Consider the following 22339-nt stretch of genomic DNA (forward strand, 5'->3'; position numbering starts at 1 on the left):
TAATGGTAACTGCTTGAAAATAACATTGTCCCCTTTGCTCCCACTGCCCCTGTCGAAAAGTTATTTCTTTAAATATTTAAAATCTGAAGTAAATTAATCTGACCTTTGTGACTAGGGTGTTTTTGAGACCAGCTCCTTTGGAGTGAGAAAACACTATCTCCAGACCTTGTCCTGGAAGTGCCCCCAAATTCTAGTGAACCTGGAAGAGAGCTCCCATTAAATTTTCAGCATTCAATTGCTTTAAGTACATCTCCACAAATGCCTTTAAGGTATGAATGCCTCATAATTATTCAGGTGTGGGCTTCAAAGGGGAACAAATAGGTGTAATTTTGTGCATAAAAATAAGACTAATTATTGTCTGTGCTTAAGAATATTGCTATCAGGTGAATGTCTAGGCCTGAGTTCAGCAGTTTTCCCCTAACTATAAATTATTTGTTTAAAGAAAAATTAAAAATTAAAACCGATTTTGAACATTTTTCCTAAACTTTCAAATCTTTGATTCTCATAAAAATTTGAAGTTTTCAGATTGCTTTACATTCAAGTCTATGACAGTAGATGGAAGTTTTCTTGCATCATTGCCATATCCTAGAAAGTACAAAGCCCAAGAAATTCAATACGTATTTATAGGAGAAAATACAAAGCCTCTTGTCAGAACTCAGTAGGACTGAATTTTACACTGTATTACATGTTCTTTACAACCATTTTTTTATAAACCGAAGAGCCAACGTCATATGAATGTTAATGTTAACAAAATAGGAAGGGTGAAAGAATCAAAGGTCAACCTGTATTTCTTATGGCAGGTTTCTAGTCTAAATCTGCCAAGTGATCTGCCACTCCCAAGTGTTGAAGACTGGAAGCTTTACACAATAAGGGATTTCTGGTGTTATAGTGGGCTAAGATGAATAAAAACATTTGATGCCACATTAGAAAAGCTACATAGGGAAGAGTTGCTGTGTCAGGATGAATGTACATGAAGTACACCCTAAAAATGTCATATAATACTGATTTAAAATTTCAGTTTAGATATTATGAGAAATTATTTTCTCTTTTGTTGTAACATACAGAATTAATATTGCTAACCTTTTTTTTGCTAAATAAACAATTCTAATATCAACTGTTGTTAGGTATGAAAATAGTATCCATATTTATACAGAAATACACACAGTTTCATCATTGTCAGATGCTTTGATTTATGAAAAAATATTATTGGCTAAAAATTTATGCCTAGCAAGACAGTTTCTTTGCAGTGGAGAGTGTGTGGAAGAAGAAAGAGGCAAACAACACTTTTAACAAAGTATTTTGAGTTGTTATTCTGCTGTTTTGGATGATGGATTAAAGCAGGTTCTGAGAGATTACTCTTTCTATTCCATCTCGGCCAACAGTGAATAAATGGGCTAATCCTTAATTCTGGCCCCTTCTTTCTCCTTTCCCCCTCATCTTCCAAATTCAACTGCATTCTGACTCCAGCACAAGCTGTCCTGTGAAATTTAATGGAACAGTTTTTCTCCATACCGGAGGGAGGATGTAGAGACCAGAGAAATTTTTTCTGCAATCGTTAATTCTTTAAGCCTTTCCTGAGACCTTATAACTACTTTTAGTCCTTACTTGGGGTTTGCTTGAATGTTCAGTCTAGCCCTAATATTATGTTACTAATTCTTGATAGATTCTAATAGCTGAAGTTATAATGGCAACATGCCATTGATTGGATATATTGAATAGATCATATATATTCACTGTTCCCACTGGCATCTTGGACGAGAATGTAACTCTTTATTTGTAACTGGTCAGGCTGTATCAAAATCTGTGTAATCTTCCAGTGCTAATAGCTTTTTGCTTCATCAATTCACAGTACAGCCAACTACATTTGTGCTGACAGGTGCTCTAGTTCAGAATCAAAGGCTAAAGGTTAACATAAAATGGCTCATTTTATTATGATGGCTCCAAAGCAGAGTTTTAACAATGAGGTTTAAGCATTTGACTCATTTTGTAGTTCATGATTATGTCCATTAGTGAGCAGGCAGGCGCTGCATCAAAAGCAGCCTGCTTAGACCTCTTAGTAACACATACTTTTGAAGTTGAATATAGATGAAATATTAATGGATTTTTAAAGGTACTGTATGAAAGAGCAACCTGAAGACAAGAGGATATTTCCAAGATACTGTTTCAGTGAAGAATAATGTAAATGCAAACAAAGTATCCCTTAGTTGCACTAGAAAAATTGGTATGCATCTGATAGAACCAGTGCCATATTAAATCACGTGCAAAAGCATTGCATTATTCAAACCTCAGAAAGAGGACAAAAAAAAGCCCATTGAAAAGCCATCTGGTAGCTATTGCTGTTGTTAGTGATCCCATTTACTGACATTTGCATAAAGCTTGTTGATTACTCTTAGGAAGGGCAATATTAGCATATTTTTTTTTTTTTTTTTAATCGAGCTAGTCAGTTAGGCCCTGATCTGACGCAACAGAGATCTTGTGTGTATATGAGAAGCTCATTTAAATCACCGGTGCTCTGCAGTAATAAAAAGGTGCACTAGCATAGTTCCTGGGATACACTTGAAAGACTACAATATTTTCATCATGTTGAAAAGGATGTGCCCAATAAAACAATTAATTTTCGACTGGCTGAGTAAAGTAATGCAGCGAGATGTGTTTCTACTGCTTGTCTCCTCAGCTGTCAGGAACATTGATGGTGGCGTAACAGTATTAATTAATCAAACTTCATACAAATACTCACATCTAGATTGGATTAGGGAGATACTTTTCATTACTTCTCTCTACCAAGTAGGATGTTTTCTTCGAAGACAGAATCTGTTGTTTTTCAGAACTGCGTAATCATAAAGGTGGTGATCATCATATGGTAGTGATCTAAAGAGGATCAGGGCATGGGCTGAAACACTGGTCTGCAGTACTGACTAATTTTCCTGTCTTCTTTCTGGCATGTCCCAAGTAATATTCTACAAGGTAATACTGGAGTATACTCTGGGCGATAACACAGACCAGAGATGGCTAATGCACAGAATAGTTATGGCCACTCTATATTTGAAAGAGGAGAGCTAAGCCACCTGAATGCAGAGTGTCAGTGACTCTCAGGGCCAGTTTTATCTACTAATATAGGTGTAACAATACTGAATATTTCCAGTGTTTAAGAAGGGGCACTGATTTTTTTTTTTTCATTTGCAGATAACAATTTAATTTTGTTTTAGGGAAAATGTTGACCTTTAAATTTTGCTAGTCAGCATGCCTGGTTTTCAGACACAGAAATTCAAATGTCCATTTCAATGAAATTAATCATTTGACTGATACTTAACTAGAATTAACATGTACAATTTCTGAGTAATTAGGATCTCATTAGAAATAGTGCTGATTGATTGAGGAAAGAGTGCTTAAACAGCCTAGGTTAGAATACTGTCCCATATAGCCCTTTTCCAAATGTAAGATGCAGCTCAGCATAAATCTCTTCTCCTGTCAGTGCTTTTTAAAAGATACACAATTGTTGGCCTTTGTGACTTCCACTGACATAAAAGTGTTTATTAAGTGTAGGTGAGTGCTATTTCAGTGTTAAGTGTTGCTATTCATCAGCTCATAGTGAAAGCTTAGAAATATATTCTGAAGTTGAAATCTGTGTAAATGAAAGTGTTACACAAGAAGGCAGATCTATCAGCAATGAAGTTATATTTCATGGAGTGCCTTTTGTTTAATATGAATTGTGCAATACCTTCTGGCACACTGCCTTCTTTCCTCTCATCATTGACAGACTTCTGTCTCCTCTTCAGCCTGCGATCAGCTGTCCCTTGGGGTGGCTGCCATCTTCGGACCATCCCATAGCTCCTCAGCTAATGCTGTGCAATCCATCTGCAACGCTTTGGGTGTTCCACATATCCAGACCCGCTGGAAACATCAGGTGTCAGACAACAAGGACTCCTTCTATGTCAGCCTCTATCCAGATTTCTCTTCACTCAGCCGTGCCATCCTTGACCTTGTGCAGTTCTTCAAGTGGAAAACTGTTACTGTTGTTTATGATGACAGCACTGGTAAGGCTAAAGCATTAGACTGTGTGCAGTTATATTCACATGTACAAAGGAAGAGAGAAGGGGTGTCACTACTCATATTTCTTAGTTTAAGAAATCTTAACTAAATTACAATTGCATGGTAGTGTATAACAAGTAATGTGGATTTATTAGCATAAGTATTCTCATAAGTATGCTTCAGTTGCTGAATTCTATGTGTTTGAGCTCACAGCTCTCAACAAATCAGTCATGCTCTATCTGCATTTTCTGCAGTGTTTTAACAGTTGTTAACAGCTACATCTTTTGATTTTATTTAAAACTTAAATTTTGAAGAAAAATATGACAACTTGAAAGATGTACTAGTATGCCCAGTGAAATAAAAGACCTAAATTCTAGCACTGCTTCTGGAATTAGTTAAGTTAGAAAACAGATGTCATTTTTTCGGGGAATTTCGGTATCTGCTTTTTTACAGAAGGAGCCCTGGTTTTAGCTGCTAGGAATTGAAATCAAAGAAAGTTTGGAGGCTTGTTTTGTAGATTAGTTGAGTTAAAAGTGGACTCTTGAGTCTCCAACAGAAATATACCAGTTTGTTACCTTTCCCTTATCTCAACCTAAAATTTGTTTTGCCCTTCTGTTTTGCCTTGACAGTGACATCTTTGCAAAATACTTTAAAAAATTAAGTTTGATTTGAGGTCTATCTAGCGGTGGTCAGAACTAAGACCTTGGTAAGAGGAAAATCTCACTGTAATGGAAGATACAAAGAGGGTACTTAGCCAAATGAGATATATTTAATCTTCTTGGAAATGTTGCTAACTTCTTCCATGCTGGTTGAACTGTCATTGGCAAGAAAAGAGCATGCTGAGCCTCAAACCCTTCTCATGGTTCAGTGAACTGGAAGATTGTTGATACCCTGTTACATAATGCTACTATCTATCTAAATCTGAAATAAAAAAAATAAAGATCAAGAAACAATGTGTGTTACATGTGAGGCTACATGTAGTGAAGACTAACTCTGCTAGATAAACCAGTTACAACAGTACAGAATGCCTGCTTGCTGTTTAAGTTCAAACAAGATGTTTGTATAGCTATGAAAAGGTGAGAAGGAAACAGAGATGGCAGTGCATATAATTATTCATAGCTGACTTTTTCTTCATGACTTTTAAAAAAAACCAAGGCAGTGAAGTTTAGAGGCTGCCTCCCTAAAAGTTTAGCTTTCCAGACTTAAGAAATATGTAGCTTGTTCATTAATGTTTTCTGATATTTTTTGTATTACTGTTCTGAAATAGGACAAGAAGTGAAAAAAAGTCTCAAATTTTAATAAATTTATGATTGAAAAAGTAATTTGTGATTCAGTGAAATGGTTATAGACTTAATTTTACATCAATTGGAAATATTTCACTTTGAAATCATTTGGAGATTATTTTTATAATAAACAGGTTACCTTTTTAAACAGGCCTTTCAGTTAGAAAAGTTATACATTTTAACACTTTGAAACTGCTTTGCTGAGAATTTTCAAGTAACTTTCTCCCCTTCTAGAAAAAAAATCCCCACAAACCCAAAAGAAATATTTCATGTTTAATGGGCTCTCTAAACTCCATGATTTCTGAAAGAGATATGCTGTTAACAATCATGCTAGACCTGATCTTTTCATAAAGTATGTTTTGAAGTCAGAATATAAGTAGAAATAAGAATGAAGGTGGAAAAGAAGTTTTTCTTGTGTATGTTGTGATCTACTTGATCTACCTGTGACTACTGTTAACATTTAAGAGAAAAAAGAACATGAGCTCTTTTAAAATAAATTTTAAATAAATCTGACAATGAATAAGGTGATTCAGGTATTTAGTTTATTTAAAAAGCATAAAGACTTATTTCAGGAAATATTCACTTTATATTTCTTTCTGGAGTGGCTAGACCTTTTATATTATGATACTGGTTGTTCCTGCTGATAAACAGTAATCCCAGCTACAACATCTTTTTTTCTTGAAATCTATTGCTGTCTGAAGAGACAGAAAAAAGAATCAGTTTTAAAAAGGTAATCCTATCTCTTTTTTTTTGTGACATTTGCTGTAAGTAAATTTAAATTCTACCTTTTAAAGACTGTCCGTTTCTCTTTGTTAGTAGCATCTCCTATGGATAATTCAGACTTCAAAAGCAGGACACACTGCTGTGAAGTCCACAGCATTGCTTGCCTTTGAAGTACATATGGGAACAACTCTTAGCTATGAGAAACTATCAGTCTTAAAGAAGTAGAGTTTAAATCTTGTTATAGCTCAACTGCAAACTGGTGTTTTTTGAGGCAAGGGGTGGGGGGAGAGGAATCTTTTGAAAGGAAGTAGTTACTGCAGCTGAAGAGGTTATCTCCTGCCATGGGATAAGATAAATATTCAGTTGTGAACCTAGGGCTGAAGCTGAATGTGATAGCTTCAGCTAATATTTAGAATCTGTGTTGTAAGACTCCTTGTGCCATTTAAGACAATTTCAAATCCGTTAAAATGAAAGCAACAAAGACAAAATATTTATCACTGTTTATATCTGTTTCTTTCATTTGACCAGTGATTCCTCAATATAAGATGGATATCATTCTTATTTTCCCCTCCTTGGTTTCTCTTTTAATCCCCTACATTTTACTCTCCTTTACTGAAAAGTTGTTTAGGATGATAATGCATGCCTTGTTTTATGATAGCTTTAGTGTTATGGATTTCTTTTATCTGAATGGACAATTCCCAGAAGTACACCCTGGTCAAAACAATCATATGTTGGTATAGAAGTTACAGTGATAATTTTTTTAACTGCTAAAATTAATATTTTTTGGGGGACAAATTTACTTATGTATTTCTATTAGTATTTCTTAAACATGGCTACAAGGGGACATGATACTTCTATTATAAACAGAAAGAAAAGGTAGAAGACGTGCATAAGCTATGTCTGGAGTCTTCTCAAGATATATTATGGGGAGTTGCCTATATGCCAAAATCCTGGAAGATTGTAGGTCCATTCTGAGGGAAAGTATGATTTTTTTAAAATATCCTTTTGTTACAGCTCAGTTTTATGAACTCTCTAATGAATTGTTAAACTTTTACTTCACTAATAAAGGAAAGATACCTCACCCACTTCAAAGAATTCTAATAACAGCTGTGTCCATATTCTTCATTCCTTCAGTATGGGATATGTCTTCTTGAGTAAACACAAATGGAAAAATCTGTGCGGTTATTTGACACTGCAGTCAGTAAAAGCCCATGTTAACTCTAGTGTCATTCCTAGGAATGCACTGGAGACTGATACTTCAAGGGCACACTTCGCCTGCCTCTTGACAGCACCATTGTGTCCGATTGAATGCAATCCCCCATGCTCTTATCTTATAGGAAGGAAAGCCAGTTATGTGACTCTAATAGACAGCAGAGCATTTTCCTGATGTTACTCAAGGCACTCTACATAAGCGTAGATGCAGCCCTCCACTTGTATTTGATCTGGATCCAGTTTGATCTGAGATTGTGTGTTACAAAGGTGGTACAGAGTTTAGACCCCAGTTTGAATTAAGAGAGAAATTGTAATCCCAGGCTCCTTTTGCAATAATGAACATCTGCACATCTAAAAGATTACCACAAAGAACAGCCATTACTGGGTTATCTCCCTCATTGAAATATTCTCCCTGCATTCTCTGTGGAGGAATATCTCTACATCTTGTTACTAATTTAAGAAAAGACATAAATAAATTGTTTTTCATGTACTATGGGTAGCACCTAGACCCTGCCCCCAATCCTCCCCAGTTTTATGATGCATAAATGAAAATGTCGGAGAACATTAACCTATGGAGTCTGGCTATTGCTCCTCAAGTCAGCCTGGACCTCAGAATACTGGGTTGTTTGTTCTGTACTGATCAGACCTGCCACACCTGTTCAGGAGCCTCTAATGACAAAAGCAGGATAACTTGGCACAGGAGAAAATGGAGGTTGTGTCATGCTGAAACAGGGACAGAGATATTTCTAAAGGGATATGATCAATAACACTGGAGAGAGCAAAGATGAGATTGAATACAGCATAATAAGGAAGAGTCAAGACTACAAGTAAGATATAGATGAATAAACTAGAAAGGTTAATTTTATCTTGTCTCAGTAAGAAGAGATGCAGTCTGTTACAGTGGGAATAAGGTAATAGAAATAGAAATAAACATAGAATGGGCGAAGTTTTTAATATTATACTAAAATCTTCTACCCTAGCAATATTTTATGGAGTAAGCATTGTGACAGTAGGTAGAGGACTCTCTTCTTTCAGAGAAGAAAAAAAATGTGTGAATCCTTTTTTTGTGAATCTGTGTTTGAGTAGTCCTGCACCTCATTTTTTTTTTCTTTAACATTAAATAATAGCTATATTCTGCTTCCTTCTATGATTTCATTTCTCCCGTTATTTTAGCTCTCAAGACTATTTTTTTAATGTAGTCCATCTGTTGTACAGACCAAAAATTAGAATGAGGCTCTAGAACACTTCTTGCTAGTCTGAAGATTATTGCTTCCTGTAATAATTCTAAATGTCAAAGTATTATTCTTTTTAACTAGAATTTTCCGTAAAAAAATCCCAAACCTAGCAGAATGTAAAGAGAGTCTGGTTAGTTTTGGGTTTTTTCCTTAACGTAATTTATGGTCTCTTTGCTAATTAAATACCACTAAACTGTCCCTGGACACTAATTAAATCTTTTCACATTTACAGATTTTATATAGTCAATTGTCTTTAACAAAGAAAAGTGGAAAAATGGCAGTATTTTAATCAGCTGCATGTCCTAATGGTTTTAATTGGTCTCAAAACAGTAACTTAAATTCAAGTACATATTCTAATCTCTGTATTAAAGAAAACAGACTAAATACATTCTAAATAAGTTTGTGAATATCAGATAATTCCAAAACAAAGCATACCTGAAGAGTTAGGTGTTGGGGCCTTTAAATTATAGTGACACTTGTATTGCCAACTAAAGCTTTATGCAGATCAAGTTGATATAAACAGGGTTCTGGGTTTTTTTCTTAATTAACATTTGTTTTGGTCTTGGGTGAATGAATATAAACACCAAAAATCTGTTGCATCTATGAAAAGAAGCCAAAGTAGAAACTGGAAAAAATTACTTCAGAAATAAAAATATTTTGCATTGGTCTTCAATATTGAATCCTGTGCTTTAATTCAAAATGAACGAAAAAGAAAGAGGTCATTTTGTTATTTTTACTATAGTATACAGGAAACATTGATTTGTAAAAAGACCTACAATTTATTTCTTGGGACCAGTATTAAAATTCACATTATATTATTCCTGCTGTATTTAATGTTGTTGTGGCTTCACCTTGAGTATTGTGTGCAGTTCTGGCCCCCACAATTTAAAACGAATGTTAAGGAATTTGAATTTGTCTGGAGGAGGGCAACAAAGCTGGTGAAAGGGCTGGAAGGCATGATGCCCTGTGAGAAGTGGCTGAGGACACTGAGTTTGTCAAGTTTGGAGAACAGAAGGCTGAGGGGTGATCTTGCTCTCTACAGCTTTCTGAGGAGGGGAAGTGGAGAGGAAGGTGCTGAGGTCTTCTCCCTGGTATCCAGTGACAGAATGCATGGGAATGGTTCAAAGCTGTGCCAGGGAGAGGTTCTGACTTGACATTAGGAAGCATTTCTTTAGAGAAGGTTGTCAAACACTGGAACAGGCTTCCTAGAGAAGCAGTCAATGCCCCAAGCCTGTCAGTGTTTAAGAGGCATTTGGACAATGCCCTTAACAACATGCTTTAACTTTTGGTCAGCCCTGAAGTGGTCAGACAGTTGGACTAGATGGTCATTGTAGGTCCCTTCCAACTTCACATATATTTCACATATCTTATTTCCAGATATCTTACAACTTGTGGTTTGTTTTGTGTGGTTTTTTTTCCTTCTTTTTTCCCTAATAAAAAAGAATACTCACCTTTGCAGTTCATATAACTTTACACTAAGAGAAATTAAATATCTTGGGGTAAAATGGATGTGGGGTGATGGCAAGTGGGAAACATTGCTAAAGGATTAAAGAAAAAAAATCTTGTGATTCAAAATAAATCTTGGATAGGGAGAAAATATCTCTTTAAGGAGAATATACATAATGCACTATAAAGATGAGAAAAGGAGCTCAAGAAACTTTAGAGAACAGGCAGCTGAGAAGGAGGATGGAAGATGAGATGGTCTGAAAAGGCCTGCTCATCTCTGTTTTTCTGAAAATGAATTGAGCAACTTAATTTATGTGAAAAGTTTTTCTTTATAAACACACCTGTATAACTAAGGTCTATTCTTAGCAGAACGAGAGAGAAGGAATAAAATGCTGTATTTGAGCGTTTGACAACTGATACAATAACAGTGCATCTCACCTGAATCTAGAAGACAAGACTTCAATCTGGGTTATCTAGAACAGAAACTCACAAACTGACATGGCTGGCATGCAATAGAATATATGTCAGGTTTGACATTTTGATATAGAAGGGTAAAATTTGTTCAAGAATAGATGACAGGCAGAAATAGGGAGAGATTTCTTAAAGATAATCTGGGGTCCTTGGTCCACAATACATTAGGACACATCTTTTGGGAGAAACAGTGTAATTAAAAAAAGCACAAAGGAGTATTGTTATAGACAATAGACATAGACCTGCTTGAGCAAGTCCAGGGGAGGGCCACAAAGATGATCAGGGGGCTGGAGCACATCCCTTATGAGGACAGGCCGAGAGAGTGGCGTTGTTCAGCCTGGAAAAAAGAAGGCTCTGGGGAGATGTTATAGCAGCCTTCCAGTATTTAATGGGGGCCTACAGGAAAGATGGGGAAGGACTTTTTATCAGGGAGTGTAGTGATAGGACAAGGGGTAACAGTTTTAAACTGAAAGAGGGTAGCTCTAGATTAGATATAAGGAAGAAATTCTTTACTGTGAGGGTGGTGAGACACTGGAACAAGTTGCCCAGAGAAGCTGTGGATGCCCCCTCCATGGAAGTGTTCAAAGCCAGGTTGGACGGGGCTTTGAGCAACCTGATCTAGTGGAAGGTGTCTCTGCCCATGGCAGGGATTGGAACTAGATGATCTTTAAGGTCCCTTCCAACCCGAACCATTCTATGTTCTATGATTGTTATTGTGATTTGCATTACTGTGGATCAAGATTCAAAACAAAGCACTAAACCAAGAAATTTAAGTGGACAATGTTTTTTCTTCCCATCCTTTTTAGAATCATCTAACAAAACTAACAAAGGCAAGGTTTTAATATCAACAAATATCTCAAACTAGGTGTTTACTGCAAAAAGGAATATAGAAGGACACAGTTCTTACAATATTCTTAGAAAGACATTATAAAGTATGTTCACTTTTTTAATACTGAAAATACTAAATGCCCACATATTAGATGCTATTGTGATATTTCTGACAGTGAATCAATGCTTGGGAATGAAAAATAATGGTTTATTATTAAGGAAGTGCAAAACAGCAAAATATATTGCATAGACTCAAGAAAGTGAATGTCATTAAAACATAAAATTCTGCCAACAGAATTAGTTGGAGTCTAAACCAAAGAAGATTCAGATCAGTTGATGATTTCTTAAATAATACTGAAATTGAATATAATAAAACAATGGCTGTCAAGGGACCTAAGTTTTCATATCACTTGAGTAAGTGATTGAAAACTTTAAAATGAAGTAATCTTAGATCTGTTAATAATTACCTTTTGAGAACTTATGTATGATAGATGACATTCTAGAAGTATGGAAAAGGTAAGCAATCTTGGATTTATCCCAAATATTTATTTGTCCAGGTTTTGAAGTACATTTATCCTGTTTCCTTATGTTCACTTAACATCTAAATCACCCACCCATTCCCAATTACTTTTCTAACTTGGAACCTGCTTAGAATTGGGTAGAATAAAGTGAGGTTGTAGTAGGTGGGATTTTTTTGTTTGTTTGTTTGTTTGTTTGTTTTGATATGGACCAGACAGCTGAATTTCTATTCCTGGGAAAGTGCTTTGACAAGTCAACATACCTTGTGGGTAAGGAAAATGCAGTAGATGTGATAAATATTAAGTCAAAGTCATACTGTTCAAGGTGACATTCTCATATGCAAATTAGAGAAATAGGTTCCTTATGCAACTGCTGTCAAATTGATGCAAAAGCAACAAGGCGTAAATAGATTGGTTTTCGGCTTACTGCAAAACTGAAAAGATATACTTACAAGGTTCATTTTCTGGTATGAAGAGTATACAAATTACATATGCAGGTGATAAACTCAGGAGTTACAATACTCTAGGAAATATAATTTGTGTTAAAGTAGATTAATAGCTATCTATTGAACGTAAGACGTGGTCATTGTGGATAACCCAACAATGGCATTATGAGAAACAAAGCATAATGTTGTACTCAGATGTATGACCTGGAATTTCATGTGTAAGAAATTCCCAGGTAACTCCAATTTAATCTCCATAAGAAAGGCATCACACCATATTACATTGTTTTTTGCAGAAGGTCTCAAGAAAGATGAGGGTTCTTCGGATCAGAGGCTTAGGAAAATATGACCTGGGAGGAGACACTAAAAGAGTGTTCATTTAGTCTAGGGAAAGTGGACAAAAGGTCTTGCAAAAGGAAACAAATAAACTATCCTCTATATTAAACAGCATAGTTAGGGACATGTTTAAAATTGTAGCAGAAATTATTTAGCTAGGAATATTTAAGTTAGAATGAAATAACAGGTATTCTTGAAAAGCTGTGGAAAGTCCATCTCATGAGATTTGGTGGTCTGTTGGGGTTTTTTTGGTTTTGTTTTTCTGGGTTGTGGTTTATTTGGGTGATTTATTTCTCTGATCAACAATGTTTTCATACTGCTTTTACCAGACAGAACAGAAAAGACCTTAAAAGACCTTAAAATATCAGGACTGTTCCCTACCACCGATGCTGACTAATGTTTCTATTGAATGTGCAGAAATACCAAATTATAAACTACTATTAAGTTACTCCACTGATAGTGATTCCTCAAATTGGATTTATATTAGATGTTAGCTACATGAAAACTATACCTGTGTATATTTATACTATTTTGGCTTGTGCAATTTTAACTAGCATTTATTCTGGTTCTAAGAAGCAGATGCAGAATTCACAGTACTGGTTGTTCTTGAAGGGCTGGGTGGGTATTCTCTCTGCAAATAAATGAACTTGTATACAAATCTTACCAAACATACAGAGTGGAATGGGATAGCTTAGCACAGCGTGTTAAATGACAATATTCTTGTGCATTTCAAATTTGTGCATTATTTAATGGAATGAATGGGATGAATATCTAAAGGAGAGCTATATTTACCATGGGGAACAAAGCAGACTTGAGGCTTCCCATGCATATCAGCTGGAATGGTATGCAGTTCTGTTCCACATCTGTTCAGTCATTGAGTCAAACAGAGGTTGCAGCATTTGTGAAAACATCCACATTTTTATTGAATCTTCTTATTAAAGACAATAGATTTTTAAGCCTTTCTTAATAAACTCAGATTTGGTAGAATGGTAATAATAGCACTAATAATTTTTATCTGGTTTTGGAGAATGAAGAAATATTTTCCAGACTGATTGTATAGTATCTCAGTACAGTGTTTCAAGCGCTGTGCACAGTAGTTTCAAGTGAAAATACCAGTAGTAGTTATGTGCTAAACCTAATTGTGGTATTTGGATGTAGCTGGTTATTTAGTTTGGTGTATTCCTTTTCTTAGAAAGCTATTGTATCATTTGTTCAGTAAAGTTCAGAAATATTTTTTCCAGTGCTCTATAAAAATACCAGTGTTAAGGAGGATGTTGTGAAGTTAAAATTTCAGTTTCAAACTTTTAGTCTTTTTGCAGTTTGGAAGTTTAAGAATTACTTTATCTAGCTGTCTGAAGAGAAAGAAGTTAAATTCAGTTATTCTTTTTGTAAATGGACCTGTAGCTATTCTTTGAGAATATTTCTATACTGATTTTAATTAATTTTTTGAAAAGAAAAATATATGTCATCAAATTAAACAATGCACAATTCCAGCCCATCTTTCAGGAAAACGTGTACAACAGACCAGCCTCCCCTGCCCCAATTTGGCCAAGAATTGAATTTGGACTTACTGCAACAAGACACAGTATTATAAGAAGAAAACTATAAGTTTAAAATAAAAATAAAATAAATCCATAAGGTACTTTATAGTATTTTTCTATAAGCCTAAGGAACAGAAATAGAGGTAATATTTCCAGAAATTATTGCATTAATAATGAACATATTCTAAATGGTATTTTAAATTGTTTTGCTTTTGTGGGATTGAATAAATTTATGAATTTAAATCCTACAGAAAATTGACTAGGGAAATTATGATCAAAATAATTCTTTCTTTCATGAAGATGGGAAAATTTTATTCACTATTTTCAAGTACAGAAAAATGTGACAAGAAAACTCTTTAAGTGAAAAGAAGAAAATGGAGACATAATCACTATCACATCTTGCATGGGGCATAAATTTAAATTCAGATTTATCCAAAATTAACTACCTGTTATACTCCAACTTTAGTATTACATACTTTGTTCTCTGGTTGGAGGAACGCTGTCAAATGCATTTGAGATGTCAACCCCTTTGTGAATTGCTTTACATCAGTCTCAGCTCAAATATTTCCATCTTAATATGTTTTAGTTTCAATTCCAGATTTTTCTTCTCTCTTGCACTCTTACCAACTTTTTTAGCAAAAATAGAACTGCTGTTGTTTCCAAGAATAAATGTGCTTACCTAGAGTAAATTTCAGTTCATTTATATTTCTTTTCCAACAAAATCCATTTTGATTGCTTATAGATATTATTTTTTATTCAGTTTTGTATAGTTTGATACAATAGTGATACTTATGGTATGACTAGAAATTGCTAACTTTTTCTACCGCTTCTTTTATCATTGCTTCTGACAGCTTTGACAAAAACTGTTTTGTCCTTTGACTGTGGTAGATCTCCTTTTTCCTCTTCACCCTCATTAAACTGCACTGCTCATGGATGTCAGCCATTTGAGAGATCATACTTTACACTATTACAAGTATTCTTTTGAAATGTCCAGTACTGTTAATTGTCTTTTCTGTCACCATCATCACATTGAAATAAAGATAAGGCTTTCTGAAAATGTTCAAAAAACATGTTCAGAAAACTGAATAATAATAGTATTTCAAATCATGCATTCGCCAATAGAGCCACATATGTAAAGAAATGTCACGTGTTGCTGGAGACTAGAAAAACATGGAAATCTAATATAAAAGGTGTAATGTTTTCTTAATTTTCAACATTTTCTTCAATGATACTAAATTTTTTTTTTCTTATATTTTCACACACTAGGTGCAGAGGTGAGGGAAGGAATGGACAGTACTTTTTTTTTTTTTTCTCCTATCTGCTGTATGCTGCAGCTGATAAGTACTCAGGTGATATGAAAAAACTTATTTTCTTCATCTTGTAATGGTGATCTTCAAGATCAAAACCTTTCCATGAACTGAAGACCTTTTTGAACTTAGGCAGCACATTGATTCCCTCTTGTGGAATTGTGTGGGATGGGGTAGAGGTTTTTTTTCACTGCAGTGCTGAAAAGCCATTATTAGAAAAGAATTGTTACTGGAAATAGGTTGAATCGGGATTGGCTGTTTGAAACTAACTATAAAAGACATTTGCACCCGTGCTCTGACGTTCTCACTTAGCATATTTAAGGAAAACAATAAAGCTGATTATTGCCTTGCACTTCAATTACAGCTGGTTATGCTGAAACATCAGTAAAATGGATTTAATATTCACATGCTAAGACCCAAGAGACAGAAAAATTAAGTGATTTGCACAGTATCGGAATGGAAATCTGACTGTCTGTGGAGTTAAACTTGGATCCCTGGTTTTCTTGTTCAGCGATTTTTAACCCTAAGGCTAGTCTCCCCTATATATTACATTTTAGTAATCTCAACTTCAGTATTAATTATGAATATAATTAAAAACCACTTCTGTTTTTCTGTAATAAATGTTTCAAAACAGTTTTTTTTTTAGTCTGAAAGAAAGGTTTTTTCTGTCTTTAGTATAGATACTTTTAGATCTTTCATAATAATGAGGTTTATATTTCAAATACATATACATACATGCACACACATGTCTAGTTAAAAACATAGTTCTGCCTTATTTTGTTTGTTTACCAAAGGAACATTTTTCTCAGATATTAGTATTACTGTGCTCTTGAAGTACACCACTGGTTATATCAGCATCATTTTGTGGAAGTGCAGGTCAAGGAGTGAAAGAAAAGTCTCCTCAGTCTGGTGACACATACTCATACCATTTGTATGATCACTATTGTTCTAGGTTCTCCAACAAAGTAGCCTCTGTTTGTTGAGCTGAAATTGATCAAAAATGGGTAAGACTGCTGGAGATAAAGGTTAAAGGTCTTGAGTCAGGTCCATCCTTCCACATACAAATTAAGGATCACCTGAGGTTTGGGGACGGGACTTTCTCTCCTAATGTGCCCAGAGGGTACTAATTACTATACTTGGGCATGCAGCTGAATATGAAAGTCTGGATCTGAAGGCAAATCAGGTATCAGCTCTCTAACACTGAACCTTTAAAGCTCAGGTCAAATTTTGGAACCAAAGACATTCAAGTATTTCCCTCCTTACCATACAGATTTAATCTTTGAATTAGTTTATTCTTAATACAGGAAACTGTAAAGCCTTTAAAGTGAAAATGAACATATGACACAGAATAGCACACACCTCAATATGTCAAATGAGAGCAAGATGAAAGTTGGGAGACTGCATCATACCCATGATTACGTAAAGTTTTAGAGAGAGAAATCTTGTTTTGGCAGACAATGAAGTCAGTAAATAAATTGCTGGCATCAGTACCATTATTCTACATTGAAGTTTTGCATCTGGAGCAGATTTAGTTTCAGTCCAGTCCAGACCATAAACACTATGAAAAGATGATGATTTGGGAAAGAAATGCCAGGAGAGAACTAGCTACCTGAACTGAAATGTTTCTCTGATTACTGGCATGGCTACCATCCAACATAGTTTTTGAAAAATATTTTCGGTTGGAAATAATTTGTCCTCTCATGCTTGGTGACCCAGAACTGGCTTTTCAGTGTGAATAAAAATTTTTTTTAGTGATATGCTCAAAAGAAATATTCTCATAACAACAACCCTCTTCCCCCAACAAAATCCCCAACTTCATGATCAAATCATTTTTTCTAACGTCATAAACAGCTGGTTTTGAAACACCATACCTTAAGTGTATTCGTATAGGCTGAAAGGCCACATATGGGGAGAGTGAAGCTTGGAATGAATTCATCAAGATGTGGTAGAATATGTCAACATGGTCTAAGGGTGTTCTGATTTATAAACAGAAGTTCTGTATCTCTGAAGAAGAGTTGGGGGTAGTAGGTCACTACAGTATGCTTTGATAAGGACATAAGTACATAGTTATGGATAGCTTGACATTAGGCAGCCTCTATACATCTACACTTTTTTCCCCCGAAGGAAATTTTGTCATTCAAATAGACTTCCAGAGTTCATTCTGGTAAATACTATTATTATCATGGGTGATTAGTGTATCTTGGCTTGCCCTAATGAATCTAATTTTTAAGTTTTCAGCTGAAGCTATTCCAAAGCGAGCAGCTATATCTCTTGACAAAGGGTTTGTTAAATAGAATTTGTTTTGGCAAAACTGCTGCTGAAGTCAGTTACCAGGTACTTCTCCTTCTTTTTACTCACATAATGCTATAATTTTCCTGGTAGGAATCAAGATTAACAATAGAAAAATAATATAAGTCAACGTAATAGTAGATATTTTTGAACTCTTCTTCTTGTCACCTCCACTAATTGTAGTGCATTTTTATTGCAGATTGCAAGTGCATAAAGCTCTAATGCAGTAATATCTGTAATATATATGCATGTACATGCATACACAGGTACTGTCCTGGTTACTCTCCAATGCTTCAACTTCAAGACTGAAAAATCCTGCTAAAATGTTGGACTCTAAAGTTGGTAATAAGAGGTGTATTAATTATGTTTGCTGTAAGAAGATACATTTTTCTGGATTACGTATCTTAAAGCTCTTCCTCTATTAAAGACACTAAAGACCATTGGTAGTGTATTTAAATGGGTTTAAATATAACGGATGACAATTATAAGGATACTTTACAGTGCCAAAATTGGGTGAAATGATCTTAATGTAGTAAAAAGGTTAAATATGAATAAATGAGAGAGATCCATCAAACTGTATTTTCCCTTCATTTCTATTTTCTCTATATTTTTCTTAATGGTGTTTCTATATTGTGCTGTTATATCCAAAGAACACAGAACAGCCCACTGTTCAAGTAGCCGTGTTAGCAAGTGCAATTTTATTTTTTTTTAAAAATCTTTCTAATCCTTTCACTGGAGGTGTTTTTTAAGTAGAGGATGAGGATGATAAAACTAATCTTGAGAGTTCATGAATAATCTGTTCAGAATGTTCAATATCTGTGAATCATTTTATAGCAATGAACTGCTCCGGTTGATGTGAAGCATTCTATCAATGCCCAATAAACCGACATTCTCCTCCCTTCTACCCGTACCCTTTTCAAAGCCCAATACACAACGATGTTTTTCTGAGACATAACCAGAAAAACTGGGCAGGGGGCTGTCAGGAAAGGAGAAGAGAACAGAGAGGTGTGAGAGGAAACATGTTGCTGAAAAGAGAGAAACTATTCTGGTAGATCTACAAAGCAATATATTATTATTTTTGAAGTTTTTGAGATTCTGAAGATAGGAGTAGCCTTTAAAAGAACATTAGTGTTCTTTTGTACAGAAAAAGGTTAATGTGTTCAGCCTATTGCAAAGCGCATTTGCTTGCATTCTTCCTGTGCAGCACAAAGGCAGCATTAACGGAAATGATAAATAGTTTGATGAGCAGGCCAGGTGGCATAGCAATGGCTTGCAAGACTGTTGAACTGGAGACACAGGTTTTAAAACAAACTTGGGGCTCTTGCTTCCTGGACTGGTTGAAGTTGAACATGTCGAGGAGGTAATGTGATTGATCTCTTTGGAGGAAGATGCCAGCTGGAGAGCTCACAAACTGCTCCTTCAGGATTCTCCTTAAAGATGAATTGATGGCAGCTTCTGAAAAGAGCTACTCACACCGCATTCTTCCCAGCCATTCAGAGGTAAGACACTATCACAGTGGCTGCTAAAAGAAGGAATTGAGAGTTTAAAGGGACAGGAAAAAGGTGTCCCTGGTGAAAGAAACTGCAGGAAGTACATTCCTAAAATGCAGCTATTATTTCTATACTGTTGTAAAATAGTTGTTTTTTTTTTTTTTTTTTAGGAGCTTGTCCACACAAATGGTTGAGTTTTACACTCAGATCCTGTAATGCTAATAAAATAAGAGGTCAGCATTTCATCTGAGGGCTGTACTTCATTTCATATTGTAAATCAGTTGTTTTAAAAATATTCTAGGCTGAAATCTGTGCTTTTGCATTGACAGATATCTCCTCAAAATTATGGTGAAGAAAGGACTCATTTTGTCCTTAGTTTCATTGTTCTTGTAGTTCTCATATTATGTTCCTCCCTTCATTGGAGGTCCTGGTACTTCTTTTTCTGAATAGCTACACATGAACTACATATGTGCCCTTCTGAAACCGTCTCTTGCTGATCCAGAGACTTTATTTCTCAGTGTGTGACAGCTCTTTACTTTGATCCTGAATAACTAGCTTGTCCATTTCCTCTAATGTCTGACAACAGCAACGAAAGTTACTTTGGGATTAATAGTAGCTCAGAAACTTAGAGTTAATGTATAAATACTTCATACTTGTTTGACCTAAAACTACCTTGTCCCTTAGCCATATGCAAGAAGGTATAAGGGTAGAAATGGAGTCCCACAGACAAACTAGACACAGTAGGAAGAAGCAAACTTTCTTGAGTCTTGGGAATCTCACTCATCCAAATGGGCCATAACAGTATTAGGAAAAAGTGAAAATACAGACAGAACAAATTTTGGCAGCATCTGAAAATGAAAGCAAACAATGAATTTGTCCAACTTCACCTTATGTATTCAGGACTATATGTTAGAGACTAAATAAGGTAGAGCTCATTTTTAGTTACTGGAAGGCACTAGTTTTACTGCAAAAAGTCTTAAACATGTGATGTCTTATAGCTGTGAAAAATTGAACTCCAAACACAGATTGTTACCATAAGGATAGTGGTAGAATTTGTTTAGATCATACATGGATTGCCTGGTTACTTCTCAACCATGTGATGTTTTGATCTCCTGGCCACTGCACCTACTCTTCCTGTGGAAACCAGGATGTTAGGGTGTGGTGGGGAGAGAAGATCAGTGACAATCAGGAGTGGGAAGCAGCTACCGTCCACAGTCAGACCCAGGTGCTGAAATATACATGTGGGAGCTTGTTCTTTTAAGTTATATCTTTCCAGTGCTTGTATTTTTCCTTTGGTTACAAATAATAACCCACTGTTCAATGTTTAACATAGAAAAGATGTGGGGAAAAATTAAACTGCTCAAAATTGTTGTAAAACATTTCAGGCAAAACAATCTAGAGTTGGGGTTTTTATTTAACTATTTTTAAACACAAGCTTCTGATCACTCATTTTGTTAGTGAGAAAAAGGACACAATTACATAAATACATACCTTTCCCCTCCTTAGGAAGAAAGAAAATACTGCATATTTTCACTGCAGGTCACATGCAGTCCATCAATGTCTGCCCTGGGAGCTGATGGGGGGAGCAGCAGGTTCAGGCCATTTTGTGTAATGGTCTCTGCTGCTTTGTGTGTAATGGTTTTACCTGTTGTTCTAGACTGCAGCCCCTCAGAGTGTCCTTGCCCCAACGTGAGGTGTCCATAGTCGCAGCCTGCCTCCCTCTCAGCTGGGCTGTGTTGTGGCAAGGATGTCCCTCCCTCTAAGAGGGTGTCTCTAGCCCTGAGTGGTGGCCGGTGCCTTTCTTCAATACTTTTGAGCAGAGCTGCCTCCCTTTGGCACCTGGTGGGTTTTTTCACTGGTTTTTAGGAACTAGCTGTGACTGATGCCAGGCAGGTCACGATGCACCTCCTTGTACCCTATGCCTCATACAGGCAATAATCTCCAACATATTTCAACTCCAGTGCCTTCATCCAGGCATAATGGAGAAGAAAAGGTAAAGAGAATGCTGGTTTATAGTTTTTGGGGGAAGGTGCTTGTTTTTTTGTTTGGGTTTTTTTGGGTTTTTTTTTGGGGTTGTTCTCAGATTAATTATGCCACTTTTGCTCAGGGAATTTATTTCATGGATTTTATTTTCTAGGAAAACTAGACTGCACTTCAAACACTTTATATAACACAAATACTGCGTCACAAATGCTAGGTACAGTGTGGAACAAAACTTTCAGCCTTTGATTTATATCTGAAAGAGCCTGTTTTTGAAGTGTGATCCAGGCCTGGAATGCCTTTACTCAGTCTCAGTTCCCACTAATACCTGAATGAGGAAATGATGCTTCCCAATACTTTATCCATCAGCTCTGTGACATAGAAATAAAAAGTACGAGAGAGAGGTATACTCAGCACTATCTGATTTTTTTGTTCTGTGAGGTGTTTCTCTGCAGAGAGGAGCTGTAGGGTGACTGTGGTAGTGGTACTTGCCACCTGTGACACAGCTTCTTGGTAGCTGTCCACACCATGCACTCTAGAGGGCTCTGAGCAGAAGGTGGCAGCCCTGGCGAGTGAGGGGGTTTTGTTTTCCAAAATCATTCCCGTGAGAGCCTAGCAAGCTGGAAACTGTTGAACTAGTGCCAGCAAGGATTTATATTTTAAGTATAGATGATGATGAACCAATATTCTGTGTAGCGAATGGCCTGGTGAGCTACTGAAGTGAGTCATTTAGTAGACTGGAACATGTTTTGTTCCCTGCATAGTTCATCTGAACTTAATAAATGCTGTTGGTTGGAAACACAATGAAAAATGTATGTTAAAATCTTAAAAATAGAAATATGTGTTAACTGTGACTATTACTAAAATTAAATATCTGCTACATCTAGAAGGTATGAGCAACAATACTACACATTAAAAGCTTAAGGTTGCTGTTATTTCACATTGATGAGGACAGGAGAAAAACTAGCTTTGAAACACCTGGAATTTTTTTGTGTCTCGGATTAGTTTTGTCTTAAGACATGTTTTGAGAAAGCTCATTGATTACTATTTCTGTGTCCTGGCAGTTATTGAAGGCATAAATATTTCTTCATTTGCTTGCATGCACATCTGTACTGCCCCAGCACTGAGGTCCAGTCAGTGCATTACAGAGGTGTGCATTCACAGGTTTTCTTCCTCTGCTTCTCATGTTCAGGTTTCTCCAGTAGCTT

The 22339-nt window shown here is 35.8% G+C and overlaps 1 protein-coding gene across 6 annotated transcripts in view; it reads left to right on the forward strand.

Moving 5' to 3' along the window:
* GRIK2 (glutamate ionotropic receptor kainate type subunit 2) overlaps positions 1 to 22339 on the forward strand; it is a 445887-nt gene that overhangs the window by 149463 nt on the left and 274085 nt on the right. For 5 of the 6 annotated variants that reach the window (XM_074862173.1, XM_074862175.1, XM_074862179.1 and 2 more), the window contains one exon: positions 3777 to 4034. In XM_074862173.1, the coding sequence (XP_074718274.1) occupies positions 3777 to 4034 (258 nt within the window). Of the gene's footprint in view, positions 1 to 3757; positions 4035 to 22339 lie in introns of all 6 variants that reach the window. The other variant, XM_074862178.1, reaches the window with a different exon arrangement.

The sequence above is a fragment of the Strix uralensis genome, chromosome 3, assembly GCF_047716275.1.
Source record: "Strix uralensis isolate ZFMK-TIS-50842 chromosome 3, bStrUra1, whole genome shotgun sequence".
In the NCBI taxonomy this organism is placed as follows: Eukaryota; Metazoa; Chordata; class Aves; order Strigiformes; family Strigidae; genus Strix; species Strix uralensis.